We start from the raw sequence: 20,223 nt of genomic DNA, 5'->3' as shown, positions 1-20,223 counted from the left end.
ACTTAAAATGAACTTTATAGAACAATATGGTTTCTGATAATAAATTTTACAAAATTCTGGACAATGCCTGAAATGCATTCTTGAAGACCTATGGTGCTGTATCAATGATTAAATAAATTAATATAAATTTCCAGGAAGGCAATGAAATGAAATATATTAACTCTGCAACCACTGGGTCTAGTCCAAGCTGTTTTAGTATTTATAAGGTTTTTTGTTTCACTAGTTGGAATTACTAAGGTTATAAATATGAGGATTCAAAGGGCAATTTCAATTTGATGGCAGAGCTAAAAGTCAGATTTTTTCCATGCCTACAATGCAAACAGTATATAATAAGGATTTTTTAAAATTTCCCAAGTCCTAAGTTTTCAATTCTGAGGAGATAACAAATATCCAAATATTATTTCAAAGTTACCCTAAGTTGTATATTTGTTGCTAAATTTTATGTTTTTAGAGCAATGCCACATCTAGGACACTGGGGCAAAATAGAATAAGCATAGTACTTGAAAGACTTACACTAAAAGGACCCTAAACATAGTAAGGATTTACAGAACATTTTAACCATTACTTCATTCTTTATACTCAGAAAAATAACTCAATAAAAGACTCAGTACTTTCTATGGGTCATGAGTTAGTATATGTAAAAATTTATTTTACATGGTGTTTTCTATAGTAACATTTTCTTTGTCAGAAAAATGTACTCCTGAGATAAATTTAAAAAAATAAATAAAAAGCTTTCGAAGATGGGAGGGGAGGAGAGGGGGGATAGTAGGGGATAGGAAAGGTAGCAGAATACAACAGTCACTAATATGCCATTATGTAATAATGTGAATATGTAACAGATGTGATTCTGCAATCTGTATTTGGGGTAAAAATGGGAGTTCAAAACCCAATTGAGTCTAAAGTATGAAAGATGATATATCATGAGCTCTGCAATGTTTTGAACAATCAAAAAATAAAAATTAAAAATAAAATTTAAAAAAAAAAAAGCTTTCGATGGAATACTGAGTTCATTGCTGTATTTTTTCAAGGAAGGATTATTCAACATATGGATTACCCAACCTGATGTCTATTCCCTGGTTTTCTATTCATGAGTCATTCAGAAACCAGAAAATCGAACAAAAATTAAATAATACAAGCTTTCAATTTGCCTGCTTCTTTCAAGCATTACTGAAAGTTTCCCTGATAGAGGGGGATAAAGAAATTATTAGTAAATAAAAATTAAGTAGGGCTGAGGCTGTGGCTCAGTGGTAGAGTGCTCGACTGGCATTTGTGAAGCACTGGGTTCAATACTCAGCATCACATAAAAACAAAGGTATTGTGTCCACCTACAACATACATACATACGTGTGTGTGTGTGTAAGTAAAAATACCAGCTGAATTGAAATTTTAAATTGTAATTTTTCAATATACTACTATATTCTAATTCATCATAGATAATCAAAGATTGGCTGTGCTATCATAATTAAACTTAATAGGAAAAAACGCTTGATCAAAATCAAGATTGCAAAAAAATGCATAAGAATCACAAACCTCTGTTAATTGACTAAATCACAGATCAACCAAAAGCAGGGAGGACTTGGCTTGTGTGTATGAAGTTTAGTAAGAGTGGAATGCATTCACTTATGTGCTGTAACATAAAACTTACGTGTATTTTAGAAATAAGTTAATTCTGGATTCAACAGAAACTACTTAAACCACTGCAGTATATCCTGAGTATTTAAGCTTTCCATAGGATTTTTAGTAACAAGTACTGTTCTTAGTTCTAAGTATTCCTAAGTATTATTAAGAATAGTTTTTATATATAACTAAAATCAACCACCGGTAGTTATAATTTTCAAATTAAACAGTAAAAGAATATTGTCATTTTACTACATGTTATCTTTCATATAGAGAGGCTTAGTATTAAACTTATATAAAAGTTATAAAATTCACAAATTTAAACAGAAGCATAAAACATGTCTAAGAAAAGGGAGGCAATGACTTTAATGGAGATACACGATTTCAACTGTGCTTATTTTCTTCCTTAAGAAGCTTATGTCTGCCGACTCAACTTTAGGAATACGTTCAGATTTTTAATGGCACTTGTCAGAACATACTCAACACTGTAACCAGGCTTCGTGGTGTGATCCCAACTTAACTGCAAAAGAACAATTCCATGTCCTCCTTTATCTTTGGGTATGGTACCTGACAGCACTTCAGAAGTACCAATTTTATTTAGAAGATAAACAAATTAGAAAAAGAAAATCATACCCCAAGCTGTCAAGTGCGATGGCGCATGCCTGTAATCCCAACAGCTTAGGAGGCTAAGGCAGGAGGATCACAAGTTCAAGGCCAGCCTCAGGAACTAAGCAAGGCCCTAAGCAATTAAAAAGGGCCAAACCCTGTCACAAATAAAAAGGGCTGAGAATGTGGCTCAGTGTTAAGTGACCCTGGGTCTCTAGTACCAAAAACAAAAACAAAAACAAGCAAGCAAAAAAAGAAAAAAAAACTGAATAGCCCAAGGGTTTAGTGAAAAACTTAGAATATTAATATTTTAGTGTACAAATATGATAATCTATCAAAGGCAGCTTCAAAAATAACTGAAACAGAAATATTGCTACCGATTTTATAAAAATTGACTATCTTAAATTTATATGTTTCTATCTTATTTGAAGTCAAATCTACAATCATATTTAAACTTTAGATTCAAAGTAAAATGTACCCTTATTATAATGCTGTTTTAATACTGTCTGGCATTAAGAAAAATACTTCAAATTAAATTTTATTTCTGATGGGGCTGGGGTTGTGGCTCAGTGGCAGAGCGCTTGCCTCACACATGTGAGGCACTGGGTTTGATCCTCAGCATCACATAAAAATGAATAAACAAAGTAAAGATATTGCATCCATCTATAACTAAAAAATATTTTTTTAAAAATTTTTATTTCTGATGAATACAAACTGGGCAGAAAGCAGAACATCAATGAAATATGCCCTTTTCCTGTGAATTCTGATTGTAAACTAAAGCCATCTCATCATGATTCAACTTCCAGTTCATAATTATATCTGACAGGGCTCTCTTATGACTTAACAAAAGAAAATCAATTTCTGACAAAAACAAAACAAAACAAAACAACACAACAACACACACAAGACTGGAAGCTGGAATTTCAGACTTACAAAAAACTATATTGGCCATAAGATAGCATCTCTAAAGAAAAAAAAGAAATATTTTCATTTTTGAATATTAAATGAATGCTGCTGTCTAAAACCTCAAAAAATTTTAATTATACAAAATCATTTTTTTTAACTAGGAGAATTTCAAAGTAACCTCAGGCCAATAAATAAACAGTTGAGCATCAGGAAGATCAGTAAAATCAGACACTGATTTAAAGACCAATGACACTTGATCATTTGCCTGAAACCAGGAATGGCACAGAAGACAATTCTAAATAAACACTGGTAAATACTGATAAAGGACATGTTAACATAATGGAATTCTGTAACTTGTGTTATCAATAGAAATCCTAATCACCTGACACAAAGAGGAGCACATCAAGAATTTAAAGAACAGCATTCACCTAAGAAACTCCTACTTTCATTCTTGATGTCACTTTCACGTTTCTAAAGATAACTATGTACACTGGAAGGAAGTGGCTTCCAGAAGGACAAATCATCTCTAGGGTTGTCCCAATCATCCAAGTATCAATAACAAAGATAGCCTCTTCAATTTCTTCAATAATTTTTTGCTCTTTGACCTCTAACCCCTTCTGTTCATTCTGTGTTCTCAAAGTCTAATCCTGATACACCGTCTGACTTCTCACTTTCCTAATATTACTTTTAGGGTAGGAAGGGGCTACAAGAACAAAAGGAGATACATGGGCAATAAAATTTATAAAATGGTTTTTAGAAGACTACTAGAAAACCTCATACAGCTATATGACTAACCTAACAATGCTTACACTTCTGACAGTGATGGGTATTGTGTTCACAGTGCTATGTCAATGAATATATTAGATTTTAAAGAGAGAAAATCTTTAAGAACAGTTCTAATTTCTTAGCACTCCTTATTACCATGAATGGTGACTGAGTCTCTGAGTTAACATCATAAGTTTTCACTCAGACAAAAATGACTCACTGTATTGCTACTTACAAGCTAATGGACTTGTTTTAGACTTTTTAGGTCAGATTGTCTTTACTAAGCAACAATTCAAGTCTGCCACTGTAAAATAAAGCAGCCATAGACAACACATAACATAAACACATTTATTTTATTTATAAAAATAAAAAGACATCAAGCTGCACTTAGTCTACAGGCTACAGTCAGCCAACCCTTGTCCTACCAGATCAAATGTTTTGGGCTCTAAAATCTCTTTAATTCCTGTGGCCAATGGAAATCATCTTCTAGTTTGAAGCTTCAATGTTTAGGATCAGTCCTTTTTCCTGGAATGTACAATACTGAGCTAGGTTTTTAAAACATGACAGTAAGGAAAAGGGGAGGTATGAGAAGAGGTTGACTTAGCTTTATCTCTACTACATGGTAACAGTAAAAGACAAAAACACACTGATATGATTCACTGAATGGCTACCCCACCCTCTAGTTCTGACTTAACAGGTCATGCCTTAATTCACTGTTAAAGACTCTACTCCCACTCCCTAATTCCCAAATCAAAAGAGCTTTACAAAAGTAAATGTACATCTTCAAACTCTGGTATGATTTTTATCACCTACTCATACTTTATTTCAAAGGGACAATTACTTCTTATCTTGGAAAAATAATCTGTAACAATGATATTGGTGACATTAAGACCAATCAAACAAAAAGGCATAATAGGAGGAAATATTTGCAATCTGACAAAGAAGCTAAATATACAATATCAAAATAACACTATTATACCTCAACAGTAAGAAGATCAACAACCTAATTTTTAAGATAAGTAAAATATTTGGACATATCTCACAAAGGATATATGTACGACCAAAAAATATATTTAAAAAATTCCCTCATCGTAATCCAGAAGAAATATGTAATTTTAACCACAATGATACCATCATACATACATTAGGGCTAAAATTATAAAGGCCAACAATAGCAAGTGTTGGCAAAGACAGGAACAACTAGTTAATGGGAATAAAGACTGTCTTCCAAAAAGTTTAGATGTTTTGTTTAAAACATTCCCAAATTGGAAACACCACAAATGCCTATCAACAGGTGGGTGCACAAACAAGAGACAGGATTGCTCATGCCATGAGTTAATTTCAGTAATAAAAGCAAATATATGCAACAATTTTATGGCCTCAAAGATCATTATGGTACATGAGAAACTCAACACAAAACACCACATACTCTATGACTATATTCATGTCAACTTCTAGAAGAGGTAAAATTATAAGAACCAAGAACAGATAAGTAGTTGCCTACAACTAGAGGCAGAGGAGATGTGGACTGCAGTGGGCACCAAGAATCTTTCAAAGGTAAGAGAACTATTCTGCCTCTTGATTGTGGTATTTCACAAGTGTACAAGGTTGATAAAACACACTGAATTGCACATGTTAAATGAATGAAATGTATATCCCCAAAACTGATGAAAAAAAAGGGGGTATAAAAAGACTAGTCAGGTGAGAGTCTAAGTGGAAGGAGCATGAAACAGTATGCAGCCTGTGGAATTCCCACCAGATAATAATCAGGATTTTGGAGAATGCTATTGGTATTTGTTTTTTCTGGTATTTCATTTAAAAAGTACTACTCATCAGAAGATTAAAGGACTACATAAAATGAAATTCCCTACTCCCAGGGTTAGTCACTGCCAAGAGCATATTGTGTTATACTAAACAAGACAAATGGATTGTTCTCCTTACATTTTTCTACAATTTCTGTTTTTTTTTTTTCATTACTAAATAACCCTTACTTTTAATGTCCATAATACAGAGGCATCAAATTCTGAATATTATATTATCAATTATGAGTTGTAAATCATTACTTTATGTATATCATTTCTTTAAGTAGTTCTCTAGAGATGGATCCTTACCATTTTTTACAGCTTTTCAAAATTAGGAAAAATACTACAATGAATATCCATATGCATTTAAACTTGCAGGTTTGCAAAATTTGTGGATTAAAGATATGGGCATTTTGCGGGCTGGGGTTGTGGCTCACCAGTAGAGTGCTCGCCTAGCACATTTGAGGCCCTGGGTTTGATCCTCAGCATCACATAAAAATAAATAAATAAAATAAAGGTATTGTGTCCAACTATAACCAAAAAATAAAATATTTTTTTAAAAGATATGGGCATTTTTGGTCCATAATTCTAATTTGACCTACAAAAATATTCTGTCATTTAACTGCCTATTTCTCCAAACCCTTTTCAACAGATGAAAAACAATCTTAATCCTGCTTTTAATTTCCAATTTTAAAAATTATGAGTAAGACTGAGGTTGTGGCCCATGACTGTAGGTGTCTTGTATTTCTTTTCTTTGAACTATCAACTTTAATAGTAGGTCAATGATCTTCATCTTATTGAAGTGAAATTCCTATCATCTTATTATGCCAAAGACTGATAACTGACCTTCATTCAGTATCTATCTACCTTCTCCTTATTCGTTTTAATAATAGGACCTTCCCCTAACTGAATTGCAGCTAAGCTCATGTCCATGTAGTTAGAGGTCCTTCCCAATCTCTCGCAGCTGGAAGTTACCTGGTGATTATGTACAGGCAAATGGGAAGTAGAAAAAAGTGAAAGGCACATTTTCCAAGTCAAGAATAAAAGTTAAAGCCTAAATGACCTTCACATTTTCTTACCCCACCCCCAACCCCGCACCCCTGTCCCTGTTCCCCTACCCCCCACCACCACCCTCCCTTCAGTTTGCTGGGAAATTTCAACAACCACAGCAGTTGCTCTGAATCAGCCCAGGCACAAGTGGAAGATAACAAGAGTCAACCCATCTAAAAGAAATGGATCTCATTAGATTGTTATGAGTGAAATATAAACTTTAATTTTAGCCACTGATGTCAGGGCAAGGGTATCTCTATGTATATTTCTATGTGATAAAGAATCTTATCTATATTCCAACAAATGCATATTAATAAACTTTAATTTATGATCTTAAGAATGCTTAATGTTAGAAAGCAATCAAGTTTAGCTTCAATGAATTCTTTAGAATATACTAGCAAGAGACAAATCAGATATCTCAACCAGTCTTCTCTAAAATTCCTACAATTCAAGTTTTCAAAACTATTTAAAATAATATTCTATAGTCTTCCTATAGGAACAATTAAAACTTCTAACCATTATGCAGGGAATTAATATTGGGCAGATAAAATTAAAATTATCTAGGTTTATTTTAAACTTACATTTGTGGGGATAAAACAGACACTTCTAAACCCTGCCAGATAAAGTATAAACTGGTATGAGCTTTCCATAAAGCAATTAATAAGAGCATACATCAAAACCCAATGTTTATTCTCCTTGACTGACAATTCCACTTCAACATATTTATCCTAAGGAATTAATCACAGCTACATATAAAGATTACATAAAGAACCTTCAGCACAACAGGAATTATCAGTAAACATCTCAAAGACTAACCATAACCTTAGTTATACTAGTTAAATAAACCATGATATAATAATATTTTATCATTATTAGCAATAGCAATGATCATTCATCTGATAAACTTACTATTGCCAGCACTGTTATATTTCTTTACATGTTTTAACAGATATTATCTTCACAATAAACCTATGAAGTAAGCACTATTATTGCCCCAATTGACAAATGAGAAAACTATGGGGAAAAGTCACATACATGTATACATTACCAAAGACTTAAAGAAAAAAATACATCAGGGAGAGAAAACTTGTCCAAGGTCAGATAGCTAGTGTAAGTGGCAGAGCATTGGATTTGAAATTCAGAAGTCTGGTTCTATAGAGTTCTCTACACTGTACTGTTTTTCATATAGATCTAAGTGACAAAAGATCATATACCTATTTAAAAATAAGAGAAAAAAGGTACAAAACTCATACAGTAGCACAATGTCACATAAAATGATTACAACTCTATTTTAGAAAATTACATACATATGTACATTAAAAAACTAGAAGAGGGGCTGGTGTTGTGGCTCAGCGGTAGTGAGCTCACCTAGCACATGCAAGGTCCTGGATTCAATCCTCAGCACAACATAAAAATAAATAAATAAAATAAAGATATTGTGTCAACAATAAATATTTAAAAAATAAACTAGAAGAAAAAAATCACAAAATATTAATAGTGGCTATCTGAGTGATAAGATTATGATGACTTAATTTTTTCAATGTATCTCTTGATATTTGTAGACTTCTATTTCTGTTCTAAGGATGGGATTAATAGCACATCATAATTCTATCAAAAGGAAGTGTAAGTACAATATATCCCCTATATATAATTCCTCCTTCTAGATACAATGAAGCACTTTTACTGTTTCAATAAAAATGAACAGTTAACTTTCATTTATATACCATGAGTTGCACTTCCTCCAAAAAATATATTTTAAATATTTTAGTATCTTTCTACTAAAAAACAAACACCAATTTGGGCACACATCTGTAATTCCAGCAACACAGGAGACTGAGGCAGGAAGATCACAAGTTTGAGATCGGCCTCAGCAACTTAGCAAGGCCCTAGGTAACTTGGCAAGATCCTGTCTCAAAATCAAAAATAAAAAGAGCTGGGAATGTGGCTCAGTGGTTAAGTGAGCCTGGGCTCAACTCCCAGTACAAAGAAAAAACAAAACCAAAAATAAGTAGCTTAATAAGAAGGGCATCAAGGTGTTGTGAGATTTCCTGAGAGACTTCCCCTACAGCTAACTACATTTTCAAGTTCATAAACTCTGTAGTAAAGCAGATTATTTCAAAGGATACCTTCTTTGTCAATCTTTCGGTAATGAAACAAACAAAAGAGCCTCAGGAAAAAAATAAAATAAAAAGATGAGGGGAAAAAAGAGCCTCAGAAAAACCAATTCAAGCAAACAGACACACACACACACACAAAAAAAAAAAAAAAAAAAACAACACACACACACACTGAGGATTTAAGTGGGGGGGGGGCACTTTGCTACTGAGCCACATCTCCAGCCCTCCTTTATTTTTCTCTTTTTTCTTCTCTAGACGAGATCTCATTAACTGGCTTAGGGCCTCACTAAATTGATGAGGCTGGTCTCAAACTTGCAATCCTGGCTCAGCCTCCCAATTTCCTGGGATTACAAAAGTGTGCCACTGTGCCCGGCTCATGCAACAATTTTTAAACACCTAAAACATTAACCAAATTTTAAAAAGTCTTAATCAGAGAAATACTACTCATGTTTACATATTTTATATGTACATATATATAAAACTGACATGTGCTTGTTTCCTGTCTATATTGTAATAGTAATTTTTAATTTTTCCAAATAATGTTGAAATAATTTTGTATATGCTTTTCAACACATATATCCTCAGCAATGATCACCAGTAATTTCATACACACACAGGCCAATTTTGCTTTTCTACCTGATCTTATATAGAACATTCCCTTTGAGATATGTTACATATTCAGGGTTATTATCAACTATGAAAGTATTTTTCATCATTGCATCTACATGTTAAGTCTTAATTTATAAGAGGAAACAGATTAACATAAAAACTGAGAAGCAATTGCTAAATTTTATAGAAAAAGCTCAGCAAATATAAAATAGAATTTCAAGACTACCTGAATTCAGTCTCTCCTGTAGTGTAATCTTGGAACTAAACTACAATTTGTTTTACTTACTATTATCACATTTTAATTCACAAAGTAGCATAAAACCAAATGCAAGAAGCAAGTCCAATAAAAAATGATCAGAATGAAATTAAATCAAACTTTAAGATGTGATCTTTAAAAGAAAAACATATTGCATTGAAAGATAGAAATTTCTATCAGAATTACCTTTTTTAAAAATGTTTTCTTCAAAATAATTGTCATTCAAGCCATCACTTCCATTCAAGCTTTTTGTTTTTTAAACTTGGTTTTCATGGAAATAAAGCCTATAGGAAAGGTTTTTTTTTAATTATACCACTTATTATTCAGTTTCTAAAAGTAATTTTGATTAACAATTATGCCTGCTGAACAGATCTGAGTATGTGTATATGTATATAGTGTATATAGTGTTACATATAAATGTCTTATATGAAAACTATACATGTGAATTTTTTTAATAAAGCAGCTAAACTGGGAAGAAAACAATCCCTTATAAATATCCCTTATTTTTAAGGAACATCATGGCTAACTTTAACATATCTGAATATACAGTACCCAAATCCACTTATACAAAATTATCTTGCTATTGTTAATTAAAATCACATAAAAAATTAAACCATGCCACAAAAATATTCCAGTTTCCCTAGCAGTTCTTTTTAAGTCAGTTGCAGTTCATTTTCAGAATTTTGAGGGGACAACTTTATGTACTGTGGAACAGGTATTCACTTTCCTCTCATTGTTTTGTGCTAATTATTACTAAGCATTCAATGTGGCAGCATTCAAGTATTACAAGCCAAGAACTAGCTATCAAAAGGCAGTTAAGGGGCTGAGGTTGTGGCTCAATGGTAGAGCGCTTGCCAGGCACGTGTGAGGCCCTGGGTTTGAATCTCAGCACCATGTATAAATAAATAATATTAAGGTCCACTGAGAACTTAAAAAAAAAAACCCTGCAGTTAACAGAAGGGAAAAATTCAAATTCCCAGAGACTATCCTGAGTGTCTACCAGAAAATGCTAAAGGTACCTCCACCCAGGAGGCTTTATCATCAGAATGGTAAGACAGTTCATAGGTATGTATTTCCAATAATCTGCATAAGACTTTAAAAATGAAAGTTTTTAATTAAGGCATACTTCACTGATTTTTTAAAAGAAAACTAAGAATTTTCATTGAGGAAAATCATCAACTGTTTTATGCTTGATCTGAAAAAGTCAAAAAATCTGAAGTGGATCAACATGAAGCCTTTTACTTTAACCAATCCACCAAAAGAATGCTACTCAGGATGGCCTTACTTTGTTATTTTTAATGAATACTAAGTTCTCTCTAATCCATGAAGCCAACAGACAATGAGCTGGCATCTAAAGTTTCATATTCACAAGCCTTCTGTCCATCTGGACGCTAGGTTAACTGATGATGAACAAAGATATTATCACATGAGTGATAAACTAAATATTTGCAACTAACAAGTGTCACCTGCAACTAAATTCAGTAGCAAAACTGACGTCTAATTCTCTCTTAAGCACTCTCCTTAGGATTTTCTTACCTCTCCAAATTACAAACCTAGAACCAAAAGCATTCTAAGTTTCAAATTAAAGTATTCCAATGATTTGTTATTTTATCTAAACTCACTCATTCTAATGTTATAAATCTTAGATGTCCATGTTCAAGATTTGTTAAAGATAATCATTTTCATCAATATGTACATTTACATACCTATATCTCTGTACCTAATGCTTAATGATTTTTACAAAATAGAAAAGGAGCCAATGGACAGATAGCGTAAGAAGCTTTATTGAATTCTAATTTGGTACTTTACACCACATATCCTTCCAACTAAAGCATCAATTAGATGTCATTTTTATAAGTGAAAAGCAGCTATAACACAAATAAGCAAAATCACAAGTGTTTCTTAATAACTAATCTGCATTCTGAGCACAACAAAGCTGGAATCTACAGCTCAATATAGAGAAATAGAAATTAAATCAAATCAGTATAAAATTTTACCCTTATTTAAAGGCATAAAGCAGATATTTGAATGGCTAATGTATTGACAAGGTTTTCAATTATATGACTCTGAGAATTAATTATTTAATAATTCATGTGTACATTTATAGATATATAAACAGGAAAAAGGGATATACTTTATCCAGTTATTATCTGATATTAATATAGAGCCATGATATCCTCAGAGTATTGTATTTAGAACTATAATAAATTCTATTAAAAATGTTGGACATTGTAAAATGTAGAATACCTCAGAGAGATATATTTTAGTAACTGACCATTAGAAAGCACTTTTGCCTTTTCTATATATAGCATATTCAAAGAAATCAAAGGGTATTTTTTGTGGGGGGAGGTGTGCTGGGGATTGACCCCAGGGGCACTTTACATTGAGCTACATCCTCAACCCTTTTTATTTTTTGTTTTGAGACAGGGTCTCACTAAATTGCTTATGTTGGCCTCAAAGTTGAGATCCTTCTGCCTCAACCTTCCAAGTTCCTGGAATTATAGGTGAGCCACCACACCGGGCCTAAACAATTAAAAAAAAATTCTCATATGGTACAAATGCTTGGGAAAAACTGTCAAAATAATTTTTAAGAGAATACTAAAGTATAAACTTATTAATATATTAACTACCTACTAATAATGGACATGCTCAAAATAAAACGCAGAGTAAGAAGTAGAAACAGACAACAAAAAAGCAAAAAACTTAAATTTTCCTTACACATTGGGCAAACATGGTGCTCTTATGCATAGTTCCAAAATGAAGCTATCTCAAGAAAGAAGTGCAATCATCATCCATTATCTGCTGCATTAAAGTTTTGTATAACCAAGATTACGTAAGGCCTGCATACCAAGTTCATCCTGCAAACTGCTACCGCCTACAGCAGATGCATTGTCATGTGATGCTTCTAAGTGGACACTCCCATTTCTCACCAGCAATGAGGCACTAGCACTGAGCACTGCAGCCTGGGAAGGGGGGCGGGACTGGACTTTGACCTGGGCTGTGGACTGCTGGCCTTGCTGACCATCTTGAAGGCTAGGAGAAAACATGGATTGGGGAGACATTACAGGGAAGAAAAGAGAAAATAGCTAGAATGAAATCAATATAGAAAACTGATTTCAAAAAGACACTTTTCAACGTAACCTAAGAAAGAACCAACTTTGTAAAATATAGAGATTACACTGCCAGCTTAAATGTTCTGGTCCTTATCAGTTTGATTTGTAGTGATTAATGCACTAAACATTTAATATATATGAAAATTGCTCAATCTGCAACTTTCTTCTACTTCAAGTCAAATAAATTCTAGTGTAAGGGAAACAAAAAGCAACAGAGTTGTGAGCACATTCACCATATGTGTCAGTTAAATATGCACTTTTATTTATAATCTCATAACAATTCTAAAATTTTCTTTAAAACATTCTGGGGTCTCAATTTTATAAAACAAAGTCTCTATGCACTTGAAAACCAAAGAATCTTAACAAATGCAACCAAGACAACAATTTTGAAGAAAAAAAAAAATCACAAACTAGTGGAAGAGAACAGGAAAAACTCATTCAAACAAGTGAAACACAAATGACCATCAGGATATTGACAGAAGCAGAATAAATATAAAGTATTACCTATAAAAAGCCTACATATTTCTGAAATAACATGCTTAGTATCTAAGGAGGTAAAGATTATGTTTCCTGAACAAATTGTTATTTCCTTTTTAATCTGTTTTGTAGTCTTATTTAACTAGGACCCATCATTTTAGAAAATATATTTTAGAAACCTGTAATTTCATGGGATGTTCTATCTTTTCTAAATTCCATAAAGGTTTTTGTTATAATATTTAGTATTTAGTATAAAGTTATTAAAATTATTTATAAAATTTTCTATATCATTCTTATATTTTTATAAATTTATTTAGATAATGTGAATTTTAAGGCTCATATAATATCTAAACAAATTTAAACTGATGAAATTCATGAAAACATTTTAATTATAATTATTAGATTATTCTCAATGAAATACTGCTTATTCTTCAATGAAACACTGTATTCCGTTAATCTGAGCTGACTTTGAATAATCCCAAGAGTCTGCTTCTAAAATTATTAGACCTCTAGAACAAAAAGAATGCTATTCAGGATGGCCTTACTTTGTTATTTTTAATGAATTCCAAGTTCTCTCTAATCCCTTAAATTCAACATAATAGTTTCTCTGATGCCTATAAAACAAACTTATCTACTACAGATGGACCATGAAATAAAAGGCTAACTAAAAATATTTTAGTCTGTGGCTATGTCAACAGAATATTCTGGAACTGCATTGTCTGATATAGTAGCCAGGAACTATTTAAATTAATTAAAATTTAATTTTCTCAGTAATACAAACCATATTTCAATTGCTCAATCACATAACATAGCTAACAAAGTGGGCAGTAGTTAGTAATTAGTGTCTACTACATTGGACAGTGCAGATTACAGAATATTTCTACCATCACAGAAAGTTATATTGACTAGCAACATTCACATTTCAGGCTTGTTTTAGCATCACCGAAGGGTACGTGTTCTAATCACAACATAAGAATGCACACAACATATAAGAAAAATCACATCTGCAAAATTTTGATTTATAAATCCTTACTGGCATAATTAAGCCATAACTACAAAAGGATTTATGAAATAACTTGTTTGGACTAGAAATTTCATATAATACATATAAATCAAGACATGATCTGGAGATAAGTTTTTTATCTTCCATACATATATAATGCATCTGATACTCTTCCTCAAAAGCTACCTAAACTTATTCACAAACCTTACCAAGCTGAACAAGTTTCACAAGAGAAAAATAGCAAGGAAAAATATTTAAGTAGTTAAAGTACTGTGTCCTTTTAGATTCAAAAGAGCCAAATTTTATGGAAATTGTGCTCAACAAGTTTTTCTAGTAATTTTTCATATAGTCATAAGCAAAGGTGGTTAGTACAGTTAGATGTATTTCTATATAAATACATTTGAGAATATTTGAATCTTGAACCCAGATGTACAATGTATAACCAAGTTTATAAAATGTTTTCAAAATATCAGGCAGTTGATTTTTATCAACTCCAGAATAAAGAATTAAAAGAAATGACAAATTCTATAAGATAATAAATATTGAGTTTAAAAGGTAGTAATAAAATATTTATTTCCCTTGAGTTTCTATTTTTAAAACCCCTCAACAAGAAAAAGTCTGTCACTTTTGCAAAAACTGTCAAAAAACATAATCCTGATGGGTTGCATTTCATTTCAAACTAATAACTGGCATAAATGTATCTTCTTTACAGTTCCAATTATATAATAAAACTAGCCGTTTGAAAAAAGGTAGCAACTACTTTACAACATAGCAAAAGGTAGAAATTTAAGTGTTTAATTATTGGCTACCACTAGTATCACTGGTATACAATCATGCTAATTAACATTTCCAGTTTAAATGAAGAATAATTGGTCTTGTTCTTTCTTCTTCTGTAGCACTGAAGTGATAGTGATAGCACATCCTTTCTTGTACTGTCAGTTTTGTATGTGCTGTCTAAATAAAAATGTAAACTCTAAGAGTGTGACTCCATAATTCCTCTCAATCTCCAGATTCCAGAGAAAAGAATATCTTCAACGTAATACATAAGTACCTGATTCTTTTCTGAGCACAAAACAACCTTCATAAATTTCTAACAATGAACTCTCAAATATAACTGTGATCTTATTTTTTGCCACTGATCTTTCAGTCTTATATTTTAAAAAGTAACATTTAGGTTAATACAGAATTCTTAATATTTGTCTTCTAATATTTTTAAATATTTACCTTGGTTTTTAGCTCTACTGACTAGGAACAATTGGCAAGGATCTCTAAAACCTACATATAGGCTAATTTTTAAAAAAAAGCTATAAAAATAGTTCTGGAAGAGTTTATTCTAATAAGCATATTTAAAAATGCAAATTCTGTTTGTGAGAAAATTCATGATTCACTCCCAAACCATATAAATAGATTTTACCACATTGCTTTTTGGATGGCTCATTATAAACTATTCATTGAAGTTTAAAATAAATTATAGTAGTCTCCCTTTATCTAAAGTGTGTGTGGGTGGGTGTGTGTGTGTGTGTCGTGCTCCCACCACCCTACCCACTACGTCCTGCGGTCCCCCGCAGTTCTAGAGAACCACGATCAACAGCAATCTGAAAAAAGTAAATGGAATTCCAGAAATAAACAATTTTTAAGTTTTAAATACCTTTTATAATAACATATAATATATTGTTATCATTCCTAGTTTATTATGTTATCATTAATTTCTTTCTTTCTTTCTTCCTTTCTTGGTGGTACTGTGGGTTAAATACAAGGGTGTTCTACCACTGAATATACCAGCCCTTTGTTTTAAAATTGGAGATGGGGTCTCATTAAGTTGCTAAGGGTGGCCTTGAATTCGCAATCCTCCTGCATTGGCCTACATCTGCATCGCTCAGGTTAAAGTCATGTAACACTGAACCCAGTTTGGTAGCAATTTCTTACTGTGGTGAACATAAATATATTTGTACTGTTGATATACACAGGGTTTAGTACCATCTGATGATTCAGGTATCCACTGGAGGAACATTTTCCCTACAGATAAGAGTGTAGTAAATTTTACTAGTATTTATATAGTAGTTGTAATGAAAGTATTGCCACATATATTCTATCCCTTTTTGGCAAATAAGTTTGCCATCTTTGAAATGACCATGCCATCCTATACTTATTTAAAGATGAGATTATTATTTGAGAGCTTATACCAAAAAAAAATAGCAATACTTTCCTTTAATATTTTTATGATTACAAAAGATGATTTTAATAAGTTGGTATTTTTTCCTGATTCCTCTCCGTTAAATTTTATTTCACTTCACTCGTGAGGAAGAGTGAAGTCAGCTTATTTACGACATATATGCAACCTTTGTATTGAAAATATCCTGGAACTTGAACAAAAACTACACGCTGACTAGTATAAGATTACTTTCTAAAAATTCTAGTATGATGTCTTTAGAAGTTCTATGCCATACCCTAGATGTGATTAATACATTTAAAGCCTTGGGAAAATATTATGTGAATGTTTGGAGTTGTAACGGTAAATCTAATATTCCACCAGGCACGAGAAAAAACTAATTTGTCTGCATTTGTTTGATGAGTTTCAGCAGGTTCATTTGTAGCAAAGAATGAAAGAATTTTTAGTCTTACAGAAGGTTAATTAAATGTTTAAGAAATAGAAACATGGTGTGAGTAACAAGGCAAAGAAGTTATCAATGGCAGTATTATTTAAGGGGCTTTTTGAAAGGTTAAGAAACAAATCTTTTTTAAAAAATTAAGAAAATGCTCACCTCTTTCTGCATGTTGAGGCTAGGCCCAAAATTCACTAGCAGAAGGAAAAGTTCCCTCAGGAAGAAAAGAAGGTAAAAGGAAATAGAAGTGGGGTGCTCACAAAAAGCAAAGGTTTCTAGAATAAATATTTCTTTTAAATTGGTTGCCTTCCCACTTCTATATTTTAATGTTGGTTTAGCCAATAACAAGTTTTTATAAATGTATCTACTGTTGGGCTGGGGTTGTGGCTCAGCAGTAGAGCACTCGCCTAGCACATACCAGGCCCTGGGTTCGATCCTCAGGACCACATAAAAATAAATAAACAAAATAAAGCTATTGTGTATAACTACAAAATATATATTTTTTAAATTTATCTACTGTTAAAGGAATTAGGATCATGATCTGTGAGAGATGAAGCTTCTTCCTCTAATAAAAAAAATCTAGAAAAATAATCAAATCTTAAATCTCAAGGGACTTTACAAAATGAAACATTTTAAAGAAACAAGATTCTGCTACTCTCAAAAAAAATTTTTTAAAAGGAAGGACTTATCTCTTCTCATCTATCATGTACTCGACAGAAGTTATTTCATCAAATGTTCTTCCTTCTTTAAAATGTGAAAAGAAAGTAATTTGTAAATTATGCTTTTGGACAGAGACTGATAAACATATATATGTAATTATGTCCATATTTGTCTTTTTAAAATAAAGCATAGCGTTTTGAATGGATTATTACATTTTTCCCCCCAGTACTGGAAATTGAATCCAGGAGTGCTTTACCACTAAACTACATGTCCTTAGCCCTTTTCATTTTTTAATTTGAGAAAGGGTCTCTCTAAATTGCTGAGTTTGACCTCAAACTTGAGATCCTTCTGCCTTGACCTCCCAAACTGCTGAGATTACAGGTGTACACCATAGTTCCCCACAAATTGTTAAATTTCTAATTTGAGACATGAACTCATTAGATTTGAGATAATTAAGAAGAAAACACTTATTGAAATTTTAATGGAAAATAACCCCAATATTATGAATGGATGTTTTCTTATTTGGAAATATTGAAAAAATGTTTAATATGTTATTGGGGTTGAGAAATTAAATATAAATATACATAGAAATAAGGATATCCAATTGACCATACTTACATAAATATTTTAGTTGTTATTTATTAGGTTCTGGTGATTGTGAAATAAAAACCACTCAATTTTACACAATGTAAAACAATATATTTTAGTGAGATGAAACAAACTGACTTAAACTGAGGTCAGTTATCTGTTATTTCTCAACAAGCTCATCATTAGGTCTCATAATTTTTCTTATTAAACACTATCCAGATATTGGGAAAAGATGTTGTATTAATAGTATTAATTTGAAATATAAAAAAGAGGGAATGCTAATTTAAGATCTACTATTTACATTTCTAAAAGTGATTTTGCGATTTAAACTTGACAAAACCAATCTGATCATTTAAAAAAAAAAAAAAAACAGTACAACATAAGGCATGCATAATGCAACAGGCTCATGGTTACATGCAGAGAAAGCCTAAGAGCTGAAACGTATAGAAGAGAAACAGAAAGAAAAGCAAAGCTCTTCAAGTGTTTCTTGGTTCCGAAAGAACAGGTTAGAAGATCTGTTGCATGCATGCTAACTTGGTGGAATTTTAAAATACCATACCTTAGGGGTGATCCGATGAGCAAGGTAGGAGGGGTAGGGTTACTCCCTGCATTGTGCCGGCGCCGTACTGCCTGGCGCCTAAATGTGCTGCGTTCACGGCGAAATGACACTGCCTCCTCGCTGGCCTGTGCTGCTGCATCAAGACAGACTTAGGTCAAATAGGAGCCTAGGTCAGAGATGTAAATAGCAGCTGACCCTGTCTTTCCCTTGACTTCCCACTTCTAGAGAACTTGTCTGCTTACTCGAAACTGTTTCTATCTATACAATTAGTGTATCATATCCAGCAGTCAACAAAAAAGTATCATTTATTTAGAGTTAATTTGTTTTGAAAAATGTTTTGATCTGCCCTCACCATTTCTCTTCAACTTCAATTTCCTACTGTGAGATCTATGTTGCTTTAAATCTTTTCCTGAAAGTCTCATTTATTTTTGTTCATGTTCCTCTACTCTCCCTTTAATTAAGTCAGCTCTTTTAGTGTTTGTTAGTTTCTATTAATGGGAATGGGCATTAGATTTTACTCTTATGAGAATAATAAAAGCAACTAAGAGTAACAGATGCTCCTTGACTTATAATAGGGTTACATTTCAAAAAAAAAATCATAAATTGAAAATACCATGGATCAAAAATGAATTTAATACATCTAACCTACCAAACATCATAGTTTAACAAAGAGTATAATGTACAGTATTGACAGGTTGCTTCACCTTGCGATCATATGGCTGATTAGGAGCTGTGGCTCCCAGCTGCTATCCAACGTGAAAAAGAATATCATATCACATTTTCAAACCCTGGGGAAATGATTGAAATTCAAAATTTGAAGTATGATTCTACTGAATGCATATCACTTTTGCACGATTGTAAAAGTTAAACAGTTATAAACTGAACCATAATTAAGTTGGAGTTCCTCTGTACTTCTCTGAAGATGCCAATGAGTAAGGCAGCAAGCTTGCCTCACAATACAATGTGAAAACAATGACTGTGAGATTACACAGCTAGTTTGTTAAATATTCAAGAAAGCATAAATATATCTTCACTATAAAGTATTCTGCTACTATCAGACTTTATTGAACTACGGCCCTGGCCCTAGTTCCACCAACATTAGGAAGCAAGTATCAGCAAAATGCCAAGTATAGAAACTAATAATTTAATCTAGAGGCAAGAAAGTACAAACTAAACCAAGCATGCAACAATAGCATAATAGAATAATATAAATTTTACAAAACCATATTAATTGACCAACTAGGGTCTTCAAAACAAATAAAATTATTTTTCTCCATTTTAATATAAAATAACTACTGTTCCCTAGTAATCTAAATATTTGGGGAATCATTTTGATCTTTGACAAAGGGTATTTTGATGCCAAGTATAAACAAAGATAAAAGAAGTTAGTACAGAAACATTTCTCCCAAACCTAAAAATTCATTTAACTATGAAAAGGCTGTTATTTGTGGAATTAAAGTTCATGTAAACAAAAATCACATATGGTCAATTA

At 32.3% G+C, this 20,223-nt stretch overlaps 1 protein-coding gene across 6 annotated transcripts in view; it reads right to left on the bottom strand.

Moving 5' to 3' along the window:
* The window catches only part of PCNX1 (pecanex 1), a 148,636-nt gene that overhangs the window by 74,251 nt on the left and 54,162 nt on the right, over nucleotides 1-20,223 (bottom strand). For 3 of the 6 annotated variants that reach the window (XM_081289006.1, XM_081289008.1, XM_081289011.1), the window contains exons 7-8: nucleotides 18,732-18,864; nucleotides 12,577-12,761 (exon numbers count right to left, since the gene is read on the bottom strand). The exons of 2 other annotated variants lie outside the window; for them this stretch is intronic. In XM_081289006.1, the coding sequence (XP_081145132.1) occupies nucleotides 12,577-12,761; nucleotides 18,732-18,864 (318 nt within the window). The remainder of the gene's footprint in view (nucleotides 1-12,576; nucleotides 12,762-18,731; nucleotides 18,865-20,223) is intronic. One more of the 6 variants, XM_081289007.1, reaches the window with a different exon arrangement.

Source organism: Spermophilus citellus (assembly GCF_964194105.1).
Source record: "Spermophilus citellus genome assembly, chromosome: 4".
Lineage (NCBI taxonomy): Eukaryota > Metazoa > Chordata > Mammalia > Rodentia > Sciuridae > Spermophilus > Spermophilus citellus.
The sequence above is the reverse complement of the archived record's forward strand: the minus strand, read 5'-3'. Positions and strand labels throughout refer to the sequence as shown.